Source organism: Simochromis diagramma, unplaced genomic scaffold (genome assembly GCF_900408965.1).
Source record: "Simochromis diagramma unplaced genomic scaffold, fSimDia1.1 OVJJ01000343.1, whole genome shotgun sequence".
Lineage (NCBI taxonomy): Eukaryota > Metazoa > Chordata > Actinopteri > Cichliformes > Cichlidae > Simochromis > Simochromis diagramma.
Window position 1 is genome coordinate 2,329,908 of NW_024386831.1, and position 20,934 is coordinate 2,350,841.

The following is a 20,934-nucleotide window of genomic DNA, read 5'->3' on the forward strand; positions in this document are numbered from 1 at the left end:
AAAGAAAATAACTTTTTTAAGGTTTAACAAACACCTAGTTTCAAAAAATTATTTTGCATTGTTTCACAGGGTTAAGATGTGTTTCAGCAAGAATTATGTTCCTTCTCAGAACCTTTTTGCATACTTTTGCGTATCTTTGTTGTAGGATGATTTCAGAGGTACTATAAAAGAGAAAACGTATCTGACCTCTTCCTCCTTTTCCTTCTACGTCTTATGGTTATTGACTGTCTACATGACACCAGAGAAGATGCTGTGCAGCTGCTCACTGAGATCATGCTGAATACTGTCTTTGTGAAAATGTGTGCTGAAAAAAAGTAGCCTTATATCCCAAAAGATGAAGGAGCTGTATGGACTAATATTAATTTTTGGGAGTAACACATAATATATAAAATATTGCCAGTCAGACACACTGTCAAACAGTTACATGGTGGTATTTTAAGTGCATATGCACAGTGCATGTATATGGGTATTACTTGCCTGCTTTGTGGTGTTTTTAGCCACATTGTTGATTTAAAAAAAAAAAAAAATCTGTCAGTTTGGCAAACCTCCAACAGACATGAAGTAAATTATTCTGTAATAATGATGTTGTGATACATCCGAGGTTTTCACCTTCGCCACCCCTTTCAGATTTTTCTGCAGCCGCCCCTGGTCACCAGCCACCACCGGTCATTTGTGCACATACCTACCTACATACCGCGCTGCGCGAGGCACATGCAGTGCCTTCAAATGCGGTTGCGCGCTTCCACCGCACGGCAAACAAAGAGCGAAAACAGTGAGCATCCTTGGCTGTAGAGTTGCACCTGCAGGAGGGTTTGCTTTGATTCTTTTCTCGGCTGTTTTGTCTCACTTGGATAGGAGGACAGTTTGTGTCTGTGTCCCAAGATGAACCAAACCGCCACCGTATCGCATCAAGTGAAATGCCAGTCTACAAAGGCCATCAAGGTGAGTTGTATGGATTATTCTTGTTCGCCGCGGTGAACTTATTGGTAATTTATTGAACTGTTTGTCGGCAGGAGCTCCGTGACAGCTCCAAACTTCAGTGAGGGTTTGGCGAGCGGGGATGCGCATTGACGCACAGCACTTTGGAGATGGTTAGGGGATATACGCGTGAGCATCCCCGTTACAGCAACATCGAGTTATTAAATAATGTTCCTTTATGAGACATTCAGATATAAAAGAAAGAAAGATAACAGGACTCCAGTGGCTGGGTTTGAACGAGAGACGTCCAGTTTGAATGCCTTGGATGAAGAGTCACACATTGGCGCAGTGGCGAGATTTCATTCATATCACGTGGTGCTTCTTGTTCTTATTTTGTCTGTATGTGCTGACAGTAAATTAGAGGATATCCCTTCGGACTTTAAGGTGGTTGGTGAGGAAAAAATGTGAACATTTGTGCCTTTGAAGGTGCTTAACTTTACCTGTGCACGGTCCCGGGAGATCATCCCGAATCCCGACCTGTTGTCGGGACAAACAAATTGATTTTAAACCTTCTGGAAGGGGGGGAGTAAGAAGTGCCAGCTCGTAAACGTGAAATCAAGACAGAAAGAAAGAAAGAAAGAGAGAGAGAGAAAGAGCGAGAGAAGGGATAGCGGCGTTTTCTTTTCCAGTCACGATCGAGAAACGTCTTCGCTCGGCGGCATCCGCATTGTCTTCGTATAGCGCACCTAAATCTGGGTTGAAGGAGTGTGAAATGTGTGTGTGTCGGTGTGTGTGTGAGGGGTTGCTTCTCATGCAGCACGCATGTGTGCGCGCGCACGCGCCTGCGTTTGTGTGTGACTCAACAGCTCGGTATCGATTTTGCCGCGGGTTCTGCATCACTTTTCAACCTCCAAGTCCCACCAGAGAAATTTAGCTTGGGGCAAATTTATCGATCCTCCTTCCTACTGTCCCAAAGGCGAGCAATTTAGGAATACAAGGCCGAGTGTTTGGAATTACCCAACTTCAACTTTTGAATGAAACATTTTGTGGAAAAAAAAAAAATATTTTTAATTGAATTCTTGAGGTATTTCACCAGTCTCAGGCAGCCATCATATACTGTGTGCACCTGGTGCCGTTTCCTTCTCCGGGACTGTTGAGCTGAAGCCAACTCTTGTGTGTCATGTGGCTTTGTGCTGCTGATGGAGCTCAGTGCAGGATGCTCATAAAAGCCACTGTGCTGTGTTCAAAATGAGGCTGCTGCTGTCACGTTTTTTTTCTACCTTTTGGAGGAAGGGCATAATGGGATGCACCCAGCTGAGTTCAGGACTGCTCAAAATTCAAATACAGTACTCTAGTTCTTTAAATTTGAAATGTTATCTTCGGCAAGACTTTTAATTATGTGGTTGGTTGGTGAAAAACCAATTTTTCAAATTGTTTCTTCACATACTGGCAATCTGAGTTTAAACATGATTTAAAGGTACTTACTGTAAATTCAAATTTTTTGTAAATTAATTGATCAATGCTAATCAACGCTCAGATACAAAAATACTTCAGTCTTTATTGTTTTGAAGAAGTAACAACAGAAGTTGAACTACTGTAGGCCTGAGCTGTAGTTACATGTAACACCAGTTAGCCTACTAGAAAATTCTTCTTTTAGCTTTATCCCCATTCTCTCAAGAAGCTTTGCCTTTTCCCAGGTAAATGCTGTCAAAATATAACTGTTAATTTTCCTTGATAAATAAAGGTTAGAATGACTCAGTACACCATCTAGTGGTCTATACTACTATTGTGAGAAAGTACAGCCAGGCTCTTGGTCAACTTCAGTTGGTGTCTCTTAAACACAACACACAGATATTTTTTAAAATAAAGTCAAAACAGTCTTCTATGTACCTTCTGTTATTGGTGTTTAGTTTTTAAAGAATTTTAAAACATGAATTTACAATAAGTACCAATAAAGGAAACTGGTTCACTTGAGTCCTGTTTGTCTGCAGATTTGCTTATGCTTTCTGTCAGTTATTACGCTCAGATTCAGTGCAGAGATCTATGGAAGATTGTGAAGTTTTCTCCATGCTATGAGTCAAATGAGGGGAAACCTGGTGCATATAACTGAAAATGTCACTACTTTACCAAAGCTCAGCGATGAACCCAGTGAAGCAGTGTATCTGATATGAGAAGCGTGGTTAGAAAGGCCAGTTCATGCTGCGGGCTGCAGACCGGCACATGGTCACTGGACTTGGTCTTATACCACAACAGGAGGTGTGTGTGTGTGTGTGTGTGTGTGTGTGTGTGTGTGTGTGTGTGTGTGTGTGTGTGTGTGTGTGTGTGTGTGTGTGTGTGTTCATGTTCCACATGTGCACGCTAGAAAGCATAATACCCAATAGCCAGTTTTCTTTGCTGAACTACATTAAAAAAATGTAAGAAGCTGCAAGTGAAAGAAATATGTTGATCTGTGAATACAAACGCTGCTGGATAATTGTCTACAATCCAAATAACGAGTTTGCAAGAAATAATGCACAATACACTGACCGGCATGAGATGGCAAACAAAAAGGGATCAAAAGTGAATTTTACAAACACCACAGTGGCACAGATAGATGGGTCGAGGTGGTAGCACTTTGATATACCTTTGACACGCCAAAACCAAAGAAGCACAGGTGTTTTAATGATCACAGTGGGATGCTGTACTATTGTGCTTCAGTCTCCACCCAGATCCTGGAGTGCCGGGACTTCACTAAACCGAGCCTTCAACTGTGTGATTAATTAGATTTGCACTTTTCCTGCTATGTCCAATCGCACAGTCTAATCACCACACATCCACTGCAGTCTGACATGACTCAGAATTACATAACATAGTCTAACTGAAATTGAGATCACCCCTATCTGGCACACTGGGCACAAGTGGAGTACAGCACATACACCAGTTTATTTTTCTCAGCATATGCACTGTTGCTGTGTTTTCTACACTGACAGCCTGTCAGGTCATGCTGGGTTGGAGACAAGAGGCTGGACACAATTCCTAACAACAGAGTAATGCTAGTTGGGGTGGATGTACGAGGCATTTTCAGGATTTCTTGGAGCGGGATGGCGCAGACCAAAATAAAAGCAGAGGGCCCTCAAGAAAATCAGAATATTTGATTACAAGTAAGTATATTGGAGAAGCAGGGTATATTATCGATTTAGTCTTCTGAAAGTGGTGACACTGCTGCAAGAGGTAAACATGTACACCCCTTGCTCACAACCCTCAGCGAGGGTAACTGATTTAAACACTTGGCTTTGCATTCTATCATCTATATCTGTACCCCGATTGCTGAACCCTGCTCCCCAAACTTGTATCCTGTCGACAGCGCCAAAATTATGTAGCCGCTAAGACTGGTGGACCTAAATCTTCACCACCACCACGTCTGGTATACATACAAGCGAAAAGGGGAGTGAGCGGGTCAGCGCTCAGGGCACAGAAACTAAGATGGCTTCAAACACCATTTATTTCCATAATAAAAAACACAGCCAGAGTCACAAATACAAGACAAAATTCCCCGTATACAATAAAAGTAGTGTTGCAACCCGCTAAAAACCCTGCCGGCAGAAATAACTATACACTATTAAAACAAGGCTAAAACATGTTTTCCATATACTAAAATTACCCTCCCATAGTCCCATAATCCCACAGTCCAGCCACACATGGGCGAATGGTCCTTATATGAAAGAGACAGGAGAGGAACTTCTCTTCCAGTATGGTAAAACTCGTCAGCAGCAGACCATGGAGGAGGCTCCTATCGCAGACCTGTCTCCTCCTGACAGCGCGTCGCCACACAGTCCCGCCCCACTCCACACCTGAACACGGCCTCCCTCGTCTCACCGTCAGATGCAGGCAGAAGGGCATCCCTGCCCTGTTGTGCATTGCAGCCATCGCCACCCACTGTTGCCGTTCCTGCCGTTAGGACTGGATCGCCGAACAACTCGCGGCGCCCCACAGTCAGGCAGCAGTTCGTTCCACACACGTGCGGGGTTGCACGCGTTCCTTTTTCTCCTCCTCACCCTTCGTGCGTCACTCCTCTCTTCTTTTGTCTCTGCGCTCACCATCCCCTTTAACAGGTCAACCTGGTGGCTGATAGGCCACCTTGGGGAACGCCCCCACCTCACAGGTGCCTACAATTATCTGTTTAGTCCATAACACACATAATATAAATATGAGGATAAAACCATGCAGTATAAATATCAATAAACAAACATGCAATATAAATATCACAATAAAACCATGCAAATAAAATCAACACTATGTACCAACACACAGATTGATAAAACATAAAAACACAAATTTCCACTGTGTGACATCCACAATTCTGGGCTTTTTAGACCTTGTACAAAACACTTGTGGGGTTGTTTTCTGGGGTTGGATTTAAACATTTTTAGCTTAGTTTTAACTGACAATACAACATTTCACATTAAGAGGTTTGATACTAGAGTGTCATAACATACCTCCACTTATATCATGCATTTTATTCACTCATGCAGCCAGTCAGACTGGAGCCACCCATCTTTTCCATTTGACTTGAAGTATCTACAAGCTGTCACTAGGATGGGGAGAGTCATTTAGGAGTCACTCACTGATTTAAACCAATCAGGGTTGATGAATGTAATCAGAAAGTCATCTGGTGTTTGCAGCCAGTGCAAAGTAAACAGAGTGGGCAGGCGTTCAGCTCACTTTAATTTGTTCAGATTGAAATACAGTCTGAAAAGAAGAAAAGGAAAGATAGAATGTTTAATTTATGCTACCATGAGTGTGTCCATTTTTGGAAGTATTTGCCTACAGAGAGTCTACGGACAGGGGTTTTCAACCACTGGAAACATGCTTACATGCAGTCCTCCAAACTACATGGTACTCAATGTGGATGATGTTTTGCATCAGTTGAAAGCTAATTGGTTGACAAGTAGGCTGGAACCGGGAAGGGGGCAACAGTGGAGTTCACCAGGATACAGAGAAGAGAAAAAAATCCCCAAACACCACAGATTTAAAAAAAAAAAAAAAAAATAGAGCATGAGAAGAACACACAGGATTTTTTTTTTTTTAAATTCGATAAAGATTATGACCTGCTTCACACCATCAGAGGTTTTGTTGTGTCACTTGTGGTCTGTCACTCAGCAATAATTGGCAGCCATATGCATCTTTACATTGCGTACACTTTATGGATGCAGCTTGCTATCTAAGCTTGCTACAGTCTGTAGATAACCCATCACTCCATCTTATCCTCTAATTATCATGCAGTTTGGCTCTAACAAAACAAAATGGTGGAAGCCAAGGGCTAATAATGAGGCTTCAAAATGTAGAGCCTACAGAGTAGTGAGTGAAATCATGGTAACCTCTGCTTTGTACATCTGTTATATACAGTCCTCAGGCATAGCTAATAAATGTGGGCTGTTTAGATTCTGTTAGTGTGTGTTATAACGTTAGTTGTCCTAACTAGGGTGACTCAATGGCTACAAAGTTAGCACCGGTAGCTGTAGGGCCACTGCCCAACATCATCATTAGAAATAGAGTAGCATGCACTGACATGGTAAATGGCCTGTATTTGTATAGCGCTTTACTTAGTCCCTAAGGACCCCAAAACACTTTATACTACATTCAGTCATTCACACACATTCACACACTGGTGATGGCAGCTACATTGTAGCCACAGCTGCCCTGGGGCGCACTGACAGGGGCGAGGCTGCCGGACACTGGTGCCACCGGGCCCTCTGACCACTACCAGTAGGCAACGGGTGAAGTGTCTTGCCCAGGGACACAACGACCGAGACTGTCGTAGCCAGGGCTCGGACCGGCAACCTTCCGATTACAAGACGAACTGCCAACTCTTGAGCCACGATCATAATGATAAATAAAAGAAAAAGACACTCTCAAAGTAAATGTTACATTTCAAAACCCTGGTATTCTACAGGAACAGACAAACTATTTTTGGGTTGTCTTACAGTGATAGCAAACAGAGCTTGAATTAGATTTCATGAGAAGGTTCACCCATATCTTCTGTTGCATGGAGAGCTGCTGTGTACGAATGCCCTGATGGTTTGCGGGAGAATCTGCTTTCTGAACGTCACCGAGCAATGCTTTTCTCTTTTCACACTTTCCCTTTCTCTGTTTCTTTGGGAGATTCTGAGCTGAGGAGGCATTTACGCTCTCTATTGTTTAAAACCGCTGCACATTATAACTGTGGTGAACAACAGCCCGGAGTGTCAGACACCCCGAGGCATCTGCTCCAGATCAGCTTGATGCTCTTTGCTTTCACCTCTCAATGAACCTGTCTCAATAATCAGTGAAACAAGCAGGGATCATAGACAGGATTAAGTACTCCAGAACTCATCTGTGTTGCGCAAACCTCGCCATCTAATCTCTCCCATGTCTAACCCCCGTCGAGTGGCACAGAGGTCTTAACGGCTTTTTATCATCCTCTTAAATGTGCCCTCTTCGTAACATAGCTGTGTCCTTATGCCACGAGCCAAGATAAAAAAAATCCAATTAGGAATGAAGCAGCAGATTTTTCGTGGGCCTTAGATCCTGTGGTCTCACCAAGTTTAACATGGCTGGCTAAAGCTCGTGCCATCAGCGATCTTTGGAAGTGTCAGGTCCACCCACATGCAGGCTGCAGTTATAAACCGGGATTGTCAGAGAGGCAGGGAGCTGTGTCAGTGCTCCTCTCCTGCCGCATACATCAGTGCACAAGGTCGTAAAAAAGAAGGCGCTATATTTCTCCGGCTGTGCTGTTACACCGTGGACTTGAACTAACTTCACTCAGTAGGGATCTCGACAGAAAGTTTGGGCAAGAGTGACAGTTTTAAGTAAGTGCCAAAGGACTGAGTCTCTTTCTCTGAAATCCCAATTTTAGGATACTGTTTCATGATGACAAGATAAAGTAGATCTGAGTGTGAGTGTGCAGCTGTATCTGACACCCACTACCTTCAAGCCATTTATAGTCACATCACTTATGCTTCTTGAGTGACAAAAAGCCTGGAACTTAAAATTAAAGTGACACGAGTCTTTAAGCTGTGGGCACAAACAGTGTCTACAGTAAATAAGAGTCTGCTGGATGAAAACATCAGCCTAGAGAGAAAGATGACTGAATAGAGTTTCTGAGCCACAATGCATGAAACTCTTTATGAAAAATAGACAAAAACCTGTAAATGTCTGATATTCTGAACCTACACACTGATTTCTGTCACACATATTGTGTCATGCGCTGTGATTATTAAGTTCTAAAGTACTCCCATAAAAAACTAAGCAATACCTGATTGAGATTTGAACAGTTTCAAGGTCATCTGCAGTCTGTTTCCAGCACTGGTGCTAATTTCAGATTGTTTCTGGTGCGCACAGTGAACTTGGATCTGATTCACCTTCTTTTGGCTTGGACACAGTGGTGTTTGGCTTTAGATTCGCAAACAAAGCCCAAGCCACATCACAAGTATGAGCTGATTCTGAAGCTCAACTGTTTTAGAGCTGCACATCTGTCACTGACCAAAGACATTCAGAAATAAATTTCAATCTCGGATAAAAAAAAAAAAAAGATATAGTACTGTGCAGCAATACAGACTGAGCCACGTCTTATTTCTTTAATTTTTGCATGAAAATAAAATATTGCTGCAACAGTTTATTGAAATGTATAAGCGTCAGTGGAAACACAAAGTTTAAAAGTTGATCGGAGCTTGAAAGTCAATATTTCGATGACCACCTTTATTCTTTAACACAGCCTGAGCTCTCTTAGACAGCTGTCTTGTAATTTCTTTAAGCAGTCTTCAGGAATAGTTCTCCAAGCTTCTTGAAGGACATCCAAAGCTTTTCTTTGACTGTTTGCTGCCTTTTGTTCCATCCTTCAGCAAGCTATTGTTGCTATATACCTTCAGTATATTTATGTCTTTTAAACTATGTTCTCTTTTTCTACTTGAATGATTCACAGGTCAGTGTTAAGTGGCTTTACTAACAAACAAACTAAAAACAAGATACAAGGACTGGATAGAAAATATGTGTAAAAGCAACCACTGTCCAAAGAAAACCTTTGAAAGACCTGGAAAGTCTGGAAAACTATTGCACAAGGCCACTTTAAATATTGCATCAAAGTCTGGCTCCTTGAAAGTAAAATAAAAAAAAAAGAGGGGTGGCTCCAGATGTTTGCACAGCACTGTCATATCTCCGGGTCCATATTTGACTGGGCTGTCTCTTTAGAGAGTTAATTTCATTGCGGCTTACCAGTTTTTATCGACTGCAAATTGCAATGATGAGTCTCATTGTGAAAATCATTATTTGGAACGCAACCCCAGTGATATTAAATCACTTGCTCCACATTACACCGGCCAAGTGGAGGAAAAAAACGTTCAGCATAGTCTGTCATGTCAACCATGAATACTGCCTGTTCTCAAAATAGTTTTCATTTCCCCACTGGAGATATATTGGGAGTTTAAACACTGACGTGCTTTGATCCAGCTCACACAGCGCCCCATTTCAGATAAAGTACTTTGACAAGTTCTTTTGCTGCAGCTGAAGTGAAAGCCAGTCCGATTTTAAAGATAAGTAATGAGGACAATGTTGAGACGCTGAGCAGTAATCAAACTCTGGCTTAAGTTGGGGAGGGGGGGTCTACTTCAGAGAAGTCATTGAACTGTTTAATGTGAAACTTGTCTATCTTTCATAGTGTCTGCCTTCCATGTGAAAAGCCAAATCCCAGCAGATGTTTCATTTATTCAACAGTTCAAGTGATGCTGGCTCGATTACTGCTGGTTGCTCTGTATTGCATAATGTGTTTGTGCTTTGAAAGCTAGACAATTACCAAATGATTCAGAATATTCACAGAGACTAGAAACAAAAACAAAAATGTTTCTTGGATAAACAAAATATCAAATTCCAAAACATCTCACTTTCAGTTACATTTCACATTAAATATACACAGCAGCATGCACAGAATTTCCTTCTGAGCTTGCATTTCTGCCTGGAGCATTGTTTGCAGTCACTCCGCCAGCAAACGGCACCGACGGCTCTCATCTCAGTAACTCAGTACCATGGATGCTCGACAACTCAGCCAGCAGGTTATTGAACCTGCGAGGCGTTCCCCTGTTCAGAAGATATATCACATAAACAGTCTTTAAAAACTGCTCGGGACCGGCTCGCTCTGCGCGTGATAGATTGCTGGAATCAGTCTCATAAGAATGATTGCATTGGCTCTTGAGTCAGTGAGTCTATAAATTACAGAGCTATGCCAGCTGATCTCAATATATTCTCCCCTCCGAGTACACCTCTCAGTCCCCAGCCTCGCTGAGGAATACAGCATGTGATAGATGTGTCCCTAATTTGTTTTGTGGTTGAGACATGTCTGACACTCATTTGCATAAGAGTGTTTTCTCCTGAGAAACTTTATTTGTCCCTGTAAAGAAAAAAAAAAAGGGGGGGGATAAAATAACATTTATAATTAAACTCGCACTCATGGGACCTATAGAGTGTTTAATGATGTGTTATGACCTCAAACTTGAATATCTCATGAGCAGCTCTTAACAGAAATCGTTTTGTTTTGTTTTGTTATTGCAGAAAAAGCAAAAACAGGCTGAAAAACTTAAGGATGAAAGAGTGAAATGAGTAAAAGATCTTCCCTGAGCCAGAGAGGTTTTCTTGGAGGTCACATTTTCCAAAAAGAGCTCAGTGTTCTTGGTGATTAATGGTTTCAGAAATTAAATGTTTCTCTTTTGAAAACACAATCAGAAAGATTGAGTTCACTCATTCTCAGTTTCTTCTGAGTTTAAATGTGTGCTAGAAATGAGAATGCAGTGCAAGAGAAAATACCATTTAGAGACTTCATTAAAACAAAAAGTTTCACAGTTTTTTTTTTTTTTCCAATAATAATCTTCCATTATTCCTGTAAATGTATTTATGTGTCTGCAAGATGAATTAAAGTCAGTCTGAGAGATTATCTCAGGGACAAATAGGCTTTACAGCCCGCTGTGCAGTCAAATTAAAAGCCATAGATATATCATGAAAGTGAATCTTGAGGTGCAGTGTGAGAGTAACATAATGAGGGAAAACACTGTCGCTGCACAGAAAATTATACAAATCTTTTTAGTGGTAATGATCATCTGCAATATTAAAGAAAGTAAGTTTTTGTTGGAGTGGAGAATGGCAGGTGGGATGTCATGTAACGGTTTGGTGATTAGGATGAAGAAAATCTTTAGATTTACAGATCTAAAGTGTCTAAAGTGGAACCCATATGGCGGTAAATTATTTTTTGATGCTTTATGAAAACTCTCCATAAGGCAGACTGTAGGTGTTCATATTATTCCGCAGGTGTTGTTTGTTTTTGTTTGCTTTATTATTTTCATCTTTTGTGCTGTCTCCATATGGTTGTACCACATGCTTTCGTCTTATCTGGCTGTCCCGTTTTTGTTTTTTTGGAAGAAATGTTTGGAAACATGGATCTGACTTTGTGTTATTTTTCGGAAATCATCAACTGAAAGCAAACTTTGCAGTTAATCCCTATGTTAAATATAACATGCTGTAGAACAGGAATGGCAGCATTCTCAGACATGTAAATGTCACTTTTTTATAGTGAACATGTTCTGCTTTTCTTTTATTTTCTGTCACACATTTAGTTTCCAATTCTACTCCTATTAAACATAAGAAACGTAAATATTAAAACACAAGGTTATTAACAGAACACTATGTACTCCTGGGAAAAACTAAGTACAAGTACAAGTTAGTAGCAGACAGGTGATACTAATCAGTGGCTTTTGATTAACTGATTATCAGTAAGTGTGCATACATCTATAAAAGCAAATGCTTTAGCAGTTTCTGTTCTGCAGCATTGAAGTATGTTGACACAAAGCCACACTCTTCCCAGCAAATTTACCTTAAGGTCAGATCGTTCAAGTTAATCAAGCCAGTAAAATGAACTGAGGCAATAAAGAAGCGGTGATACGTGTGTTCTCCTGACCACTGAAATAAAAGTTATGGCCGACGCCCTATTCATTTAGATGGGTGATTCAGAATAACTGCACAAACAGGGTGCAAAGATGGCCAGAATAAAGCTGGAGTAGCGGTTTGGATAATGCTAAGAGAATGGGCTGTTACATCTATAAAGGTAAGTCCAATAAACAAGCTATAACTACCATCATATCAGTCACATGTTTTTCTTTTCTTTTCTTTTTTATTTCATACCACTTGCAGCTATTTTCTATTAAACCACTCATAAGAAACATTACAGGGAGATGCAGCACAGTCACTTAACACTTAACATGATCACAAGAACATTTTACTCGCTATATTGCCTTTGGCATTTCTTAACTGAAGATATTTAAATTTGAAAAGTATTGTATTTGAAAGTCTAAATCCACCATTATGTCCCCCAGTAAGAACCTCATAAGCAGTTTATGATGTCCATTCTCATACGAACCAGATTTGGGCTCAAGCACACATGGCTGGAACTGAGAAGTTTCCATTTCAAATCAAGAGAGAAAAATAGTGCTTGTGGTTACTGCGTCCTCCTCTTACTGATGAAAGAAACTATGTTCTGCTTGGCAAAAGATGGAGCAATCAGAAGAAGGTGGGCCTTTGGAGAAGGGCCTTCAGAGGTCCAGGATACAGTAAGATAGATATGAATGATATTGAGCCATGAATCATGCTAAGCTGCTGTAGTAGAGTTGATTTGAAGCTGGAAATGAATACAATGGTTCCAGTACTTACTATGTTCATGTTAATTTTTCATACATAAGATTATGTATGAATGAATGTTTGAACCTGATCCAGAAGGGACACATGGAAAACCTACTGAAACCTGATATGAATACATTAATTTTCAAAAAAAGAGAAACCTGATCTGAGTGAGACCAAAGCACAGCCAGACCCGATATTCAAGGATAATTGGACTTAATCCTTCATGCAGTAGACCAGAACAGATCCTTACATAATGAGCTAATATGAAATCATGGAAACTAAAACAATTTATTTACATATTTCAAAGACGAAACTGCCAGACCTTCTACACCAGATGGAATAATCATCTTTTAACATTGATAAATTATAAATGAAGTCCTCATTATACATGAAAGAAGATGATATGGTCTATTTGGATCCACACAGGTAAACTGGTGCCTGGCAGATCTGTGGCAGCAAAACGAAAACCATTTCTTGAACATTTTCTACATTTTTTTTTTCTTTTTTTCTTTCTTCATTTTATTCCATTGTTTGTTTTCAAATTCCGTTGTTTTCATTCTAATTCCGTTGTTTTCGTTCAAATTCTTTGGTTTTTGATCAAATTCTGTTCTGTTCATCCAAATTCTGTTGTTTTCTTTCAAATTCCTTTGTTTGTTCTCAAATTCTATTCTGTTCATTGAAATTCCATTGTTTTCATTCAAATACTTTTGTTTTCATTCAAATTCTACTCTTTTTATTCTAATTCTATTGTTTGTTTTAGAATTGTGTTGTTTTCATTCAAACTCTGTTCTATACATTCTAATTCCATTGTTTTGATTCAAATTCTGTTCGGTTCATTCTAATTCCGTTGTTTTCATCCAAATTGCGTTGTTTTCATTCTAATTCTTTTATTTTTGATCATATTCTGTTATTTTCATTCAAATTCTGTTCTTATCTTTCTATTTCCATTGTATTAATTGAAATTCCATTGTTTGTTCACAAATTCTGTTGTGAACTAGAATTAGAATGTACAGAACAGAGTTTGAATGAAAGCAACAGAATTCTAAAACAAACAATAGAATTTGAATAAAAAGAGAAGAATTAGAATGAAAACAACAGCATTTGAATGAAAACAACAGAATTTCAATGAAATGAACGGAATTAGAATGAAATGAATGGAATTTGAATGAAAACAACGGAATTAGAATGAACAGACAGGAATTTGAATCAAAACAATGGAACTAGAATGAAAAGAAAATAATTTGAATGAAAACAACGGAAGTTTAAAACAAACAAAAGAATTAGAATGAAAACATTTTCTACATTTAAAAACAGGGAGCTGACCTGAGATCCAGTCTGATTCAGGTGTCAGGTCGGGTTGAAAACCCCTGAAGACCTGTACAGTGTTGTTGCATCAGTGCAGTGAACTAAATCAAATTTTGAGAGGGGATTTATGAAGACGCACATAAGTACACACAGATGTGAGAAGACCATAAAATCTGTGTAGGCTGAAGTGAGTGTGGCTTGTAAAAACAGATAAATGCTGAATCCATGAATTACAAAGGAATTCATCGTAGCTTGCAGTCTATGATGTTGGAGCAAAAATATAATTATATATTATATATAATAATTAAATATAATAAATTGATGAACACTAAACTCAGACACTAAACTTACCAGGAATTTCAGTGCACCTTTAGGACAGCTTTAGGCTCAATATGAAAAGTGGAAAAAAATAAATTCCCCTTTCAATTCACCATTCTTTTTTTCTCCACGTTCTTTTCTCTAGTCAAAGTCTGATGCCTAAATTACCCGAAATGCAGAGTTCATCCCCATCCCCATTTTGTGGCTGCCTCTGGAGTGTTTTTTTGCTTTAAAGCGGTCAGGATTCTTATAGTTATTGGTATTGCTGTGTGAGACCTTCTCATCCTTCTACGTGCATATGTGGAGGCAGAGACAGCAGCAGCAAGACCTCAAATATGAAAATGATTAAGACAGAAAAAGTACGAAAAGGAGGAGATGTGAAGGAGGTGTGATGTGAAGGTTGCTGAGTAGCAGATGTAGAGGAATGGTGGGAAGTACAAGACATCTTAAATAGAAAAACTAAAAGGATGTGTGGTAAGAAAGCAGACACTGAGATACACTGAATTAATCTATTCTTTGTGACCTGCCAGGATTAACTCATTGAATGCAAACAATTTTATCCAGTTTGAGGTTGTAGGAGGACTGAAGCCTATCACTGCTACCATAGGCCAATTATACACACATACCAGTCTGTCACAGGCTAAAACAGAGACAAACAACCATTTCCACCCATATTCACACCTTTAGGAAGTTTAGAATCACCAGTTCACCTAACCCCATTAACTGCATGTGTTTGGACTGTGAGAGGAAGCCATGGAACCCAGAGAAAACCTCAGCAGATTCAGGGAGATCACGCAAAGATCTCAAGGACCTTCTTGCTGTGAGGCAATAATGCTAACCACCACACCTCCATCTTGATCGTTGCTGTATTAAATTTGTTGAGTTTCAGGTGAATTTTTAGACCTGGTATCACTTGATTGGAAATAAGAACAACCCTAGGTTTCTCTTCAGCACTGATGCCAGGCTGACAAAAAGTCAGAGTGCTGTTGTCTTCTGTCTAGTAATGACTTTGTGAATTTATTTACAAATACAAAACTATTTGACAAAAAAATTAATTTGAACATCTAACAGATGTAAAATTATGTATATTAACTTTCAATATCATTGATATTTAATTAGACTTTTTTTTAAAAAACTTTTAAATCTCAAGGTGGTTTACTGCTGGAGATTACTTCCTGTTATAAGGGAGTTTTTCCTTCCCACTGTTGCCAAGATGTTTCCTCACATGGGGGTCATATGATTGTTAGGGTTTTCTGTTTTCTTTGTATTATAGTAGAGTCTTTACCTTACAATATAAAGTACCTTGAGGCAACTGTTGTTGTGATTTGGTGCTATAGAAATAAAATGTTTCCAGTTGGAAATGTTAAAAAAAGAGAGAAAAAAATGCGCCTTCCCTCTGGAGTCAAAATCATTGGTTTCTCTACAGTAACTCCGTCAATGAACAGCATGCTGTCTCCTAAAACGGTTTTAATGCACAGTTTTGGTAGCTCCAGGCACAGAAACCACTTTTTAAAGTTCCAGGAAAGGATATCTTAAATGAAATTTTTGGCCAGTTAAACATACATATTTAATTTATATGTGTATTTATTTATTCTTATGTTGAAGTATTTTTTACAGTAGGATTGGTGAACCTGCCTATGGGTCACCACCTCAACACAATGACCTGTAGTGGTGTCGCGTAATTACACTCTTCAATCTTAAGCTGTTTGTCAGTCAGAATGCATCTACAGATACCTTGAGTTGAAATACATCTTTGAAAAACAACAAACATCAGATTTTCAGGTGATACTTCTTAAAGTTTCACTTCATCTTTGCAGCACGGAGGAAAAAGAACAAATCTTTTCTTTGTCGAGGTAAAAGGTGAACAGGAGAAAGTGGATTTTGTCAGCAGATGATGAAAGGCTTCTTGTCGGCTTCTGGTTGGATTTGCTCAGCAGTGTTGACGTTGGACTTTACAGAGCTGTTGTGTTTTTGGAGTTGGGAGATAATAATTAGGGGAACAGCTGGCAGAGTGAATCAGAGGAGAACTTTTTGAAGTGAGGTCACGGCCTAGTGAGACCTCGTGCAGAGAGGAGGGAGCAGCCGCGGTTCCGGCTTTTTCTTGTTAACAGTGAGATTTGATGTGTTAGAGATTTGTGCAACACCACTGGCACCACAAACGCTGCTACTCCAGCATCCCTGCTGTATAATTAGGACAATTCCACCCTCGTGTTGATCTGAGGATTATGCTATAACTGTTTGACCCCATGTTTCTAATTTTTAAATAACACATAAAAGAAAAGAGTGTTTTCAGTTTAAATCGATAATTTCTTTACACACTATTTTTAATGCTGTTCCTGGATACATAATAATATAGAGTCAAACAGCAGCTTCTTCTCCAGGGGGCTGAAGAGTGAGTGAGTGTGTGTGCGTGTGTGTGTAAAAATAAAAAAAATAAAATAAAAAAAGCTGTTTGCTGTTTTAATGTTTTGATGAAATTATACTTGAGGATGAGCCCAGAAATAACCAACCACACTGCTGTGAGCACATTAGTATGCCAGCCATGTCGCCCATTTCCTTTGCAAAAGCAGTGAGCCCCCTGATGGGCGAGAACAAAATCCAAATGTTTTTATTCTAATCAGCAGCAGGACACTAACACCAAAGTGTGTCTGGGCTGATTTGCAGCTATCACGGCCTCTTCTTGAATGAAGGTGGCTGTCTGATGTTGCACATATAGTGAGTCTGTGAAAAACAAAAACAGGTGTGGGTTTTATGGCAGGTGTAGACAGAGGTGGAGATATTAGTTGTAGCTCAGATGCTAACTATAGCTACCAAACCAAAACCAAGTCATTATTTCCATCACCTGTAGACACTGTTGGCATGCTGGTTTTTGCTTGGAGGGATTTTTAGAAGCAGAGAAGTTTATTTTAAAGATATTTTCAAAGAAATGACAGCTATGGACCCTTTTAGGGACTTTTAGCTTAGTGTTTTCTTTTCAGTCTCCCTGCTCATCAGCGCTCTTTTCAACATAACAGACAGCTGTTAAAAAATAGTGTTCTCACTTTCTCTTCTCCAACGAACTCTCCTGTTTACAGTGGTGCAGTTTTTACCTTTCTAAAAGCCCCAGCTTACCTCCCCAACAGGTTGTAGCAGGTCAGCTCCAACCAAGATCCAGCTTTTGGATTAAATTGCTTAATAAGAAGTTGTAAGGAAGAGAAGTGAACCCCAGAGAGTGGCTGACTAACTGGTTTTTAGAAACCTGTCAAATATGCTGATGCTTGAGATGAAAGCAGAAGGGGATGTTAGCCACGGCAATAGTCGATGCTCACAAAGTTCGTATAAGCACACAGAACTGTCTGGAAATCCGTTGGACAGGGGACTGGGGTTCATATTTTGCTGCATTTCTACCCCTTGCTTTCTAAAGCTTTTACTTATGCACCAAATGTACTTGATAAAGTTTAGATCCAAACACTAGGATTGGGAAAATGTTGTAATTTGGGTTAACTTATGGTCCATAACAGCATTATTAGCAAAGTTAACTGGATTCAATTCTGATGTTGAGTGTTCCTGTTTAAGCATCCATATGTGGCATACTGGAAGTTAAGTTTACACTTAAATTTCATTGTTTTTGACAAACAAGGAGTCTGTAAGGTGCTCATAAGTTAATGCAGTTAATTGCATGCGGACGACTTTCTCAGGCTTTTAAACGCAATGCAAGATGACTGAATTACATCAAGTTATTTTAGTTTACAGTTAGGTTTAGTTGCCAGTTATCCCTTCCATCCTTTCATCCAGTCTGAGCAAAGATACCCAGACCCATGTATGTGTGCATGTGTGTGTAACAGGTGTTACTGGCCTGGCTGTGGGCAGAGCTCAGCAGTCAGGCGGGAAACCATCTGTTTCACAGCTTGCCAGCAGTCTGTCCAGTGGTTTTCAGCCTCTGAACTCTGCCAGGTTTTGATGTTTAAAGCTGAGGGGGACATTTGTGGTGTGGGTACATGAACCAAGAAGAGGGCAGGTGCCAAACTAGTGGTGATGAGAAGTTTATCTGTTGCCTAGGACTAAAGAAAAGGACCTTTCTGATATTGAGTTACTGAACGATGACAACCTGTGGCTCTCATGCCTTAGGCAGAACAAAGTATGTTATTTGTGATCATCAGGCTGCTGATGCAATACATTAATTTAACATCTCTTTTAAAACAGCACTTATCTTTTCCTACCTTCGAACTTCCACTCTTTTCATCACTCGACAGCTGTCAAACACTCTTGAATATATCGAGTTAAAAGACGCCTTGTTCAACTGTTCTTTCATCACGTAAAACATCTGAGACTATTTCGGCATAGCAGTAAATATGTTTACCCAAAGCTTCATATCAAATTTCATGGTCTTTTTTAATGAAGCACTCTAAAGTTCTATTCCAATGCACATTAAAATTCACTGAGAATGCAGAATGCTTAACTATTCCTTTTAAGCAGTAGCATTATGTAAAGGTCACATCACATTCACAAGCGGGATATGTGTTTCCCTGAAACACTTCCAGCAATACACTTACCCAAATGGTATGTCACATTTTGTTGTACTTCATCTGGAGTACAATGTTCTCAGTAGATGCATGTGCTGTGAATACGCTTTTGCAGGAATGTTTATTAACAGTAAAGACTTACTCTCCCAGAGAGATGATGCAGTGGGAAAGAAAGCTGAACCACAGGAGACGAACTGGCATTAGTATGTGTTGTCGTCCCGATGTTACTGCAGGTATGACCAGCTAAGGGCCACCTAACTCTGAAAGGACTGTCTCCTGGTGATAAAAGACATTTCGAAAGGTTTTATTCCGAATGTTAGTGTGGACCTAAAAGGCATTCAGTGACATTTCAAAAGTAGTTTTCTTTAGTACTTTAGTTCTGGCGGGTAGAAAATATTCCTTTCATCTATATTTTAGAAGATGACACTGAGACAAAAATTTATAAATGTCGAGTTATCCCTTTAGGACAGAATATTCTAAACATAAATTGATATCATCTCCTAAAGTATAATGCAGAAACCAGAAGAATAATGAAATGCGAACTGGAAGAGAGTTAATTGTCAAATCATAATTGTACTTGTTTTTGTCAAAATAGCCTTGAGAAATAGACAAATAGGAGTATATGCTATATTAGAAATCGGTCTGATTTCATGAAAACATCTTTTTTTCCCCCTATAATGTCTGGGTTGTCTAACGCTCATATTGTAGTGCTTTTGGTCTTTTCTTCATAACGAGGTACAGAGCTAGGGTTTGCAGAGTCTGCAGAAAGTGGTGCAAATACCTGTGAAGAGCCTTCATAATGCAGACCACGAAGGTCTTAATGGGACAGAGCTTCAAAGTCTCTGCATCTCTATGTCAGCCAAAGCCATGGACTTCTGGGTCTAAAAACTGAAACCAGCACAGAGGTCCTTTAAATCTGCATTCTATTTAATGGCCACCAGAGGGCAATACCTGTAGCCGCCCCTTTCAAGTCGCATTCGGTTTCAAAACATTAAAATGTGGATGATAGACGCTCTCATTTCAAGGCTTTGAAGTGTGGGCTTTAGAAACCAGCAGATGACGTCATGTAGACATTAGGATTGGACTGTTTTTGTTGGCACCTGTATGCTACATGCTTATTTAAGAAGTTTAAGAATTTAGACAAGGGTAGAAATGAAGATAATGACTGTGCCAAGATTGTTACACTAAATTCTTTTATAGTGAAGTTGACAGTTTAACACAACACCAAAATTAATGTCATAGGCTGATAAAAATGTTAGGTCAGCTAGTCAGCAATGTTTTGTTTTATATATTTGGTGTGTGTGTGTGTGTTTTAATTATTAAAGCATTCTTCCCCTTCTTCCATGTAGCCAAGATGGCTATGATTCAGGGTGAGAAGTGTACAGCTTTCAATGTTTACTGTAGGGTGTCTGTGGTGCTTTTGAAACAGATCAGAAGATTTGGATGTGTTATGTGGGGACCTGGAGCAGGTACTCTGAAGTAGACATTAAGAACAGGCCACAAAAATGTGGTAAGTAGGGATTTCATGATTTTCAAATATCTGAATACTGACCGACTTAAAAAAAACAAAACAAAACCCACAAACAATTTTTGCAGCTTCTCCTTGAATGTATGTTTATTTTATTTTTTAAAACCTTTTTTACAATTTGCAATCCAGAAAAACAGAAGATGTTAGAATCTACCACATGCTGCGGTGTGGTGAGATTAGATGCACCATCTGGAGAATATTGCAGGCCATGAAGGCTCTGGAAACCAACCAAACAAAAAAAGATGTCTATTGTCTAGTGCAAACTCCACAAACCCCACAATACTACAGGTATGACTGTCATTTTAGAGATTTCAGGAGTAAAAAATATTCAAATAGTTCCCTGTAAATCTCAAACAGCATTTATGTCTGAAATGCCCATCTTTACTGGTAAGCTCAGCTCTTTTGATATGTAAGATCTGAGCTCCGCAGATTGCTTGCTGAAGATTAAGGACATCTAAGTGATTTATTTTGTAACTGATTTCTCACTAAGCCTTGCGATCACTCCTGGGGACGAAACTACTTCAACAGAGACGGTAAAAACATTGATTTTGGTATAGCATGTGAAATTCTTTTGTAGCTGAGTGTTTAATCGACAGCAGGGGGATCAGTGGAGGATGATGTAAGCAGTAACACTGTTGCCTCAAATAAAAACAAGCTTCGGTTGATGAACAGGGGGAAAATATTCTGCCT

General features: G+C 39.6%; 1 protein-coding gene across 1 annotated transcript in view; it reads left to right on the top strand.

The window, feature by feature from the left end:
* Positions 1-647: 647 nt before the first annotated feature.
* LOC120730878 (inactive dipeptidyl peptidase 10-like) overlaps positions 648-20,934 on the top strand; it is a 246,633-nt gene continuing 226,346 nt past the window's right edge. The window contains exon 1 of the mRNA XM_040027445.1: positions 648-942. Coding sequence (XP_039883379.1) covers positions 883-942 — 60 coding nt within the window. The 5' untranslated portion in view covers positions 648-882. The remainder of the gene's footprint in view (positions 943-20,934) is intronic.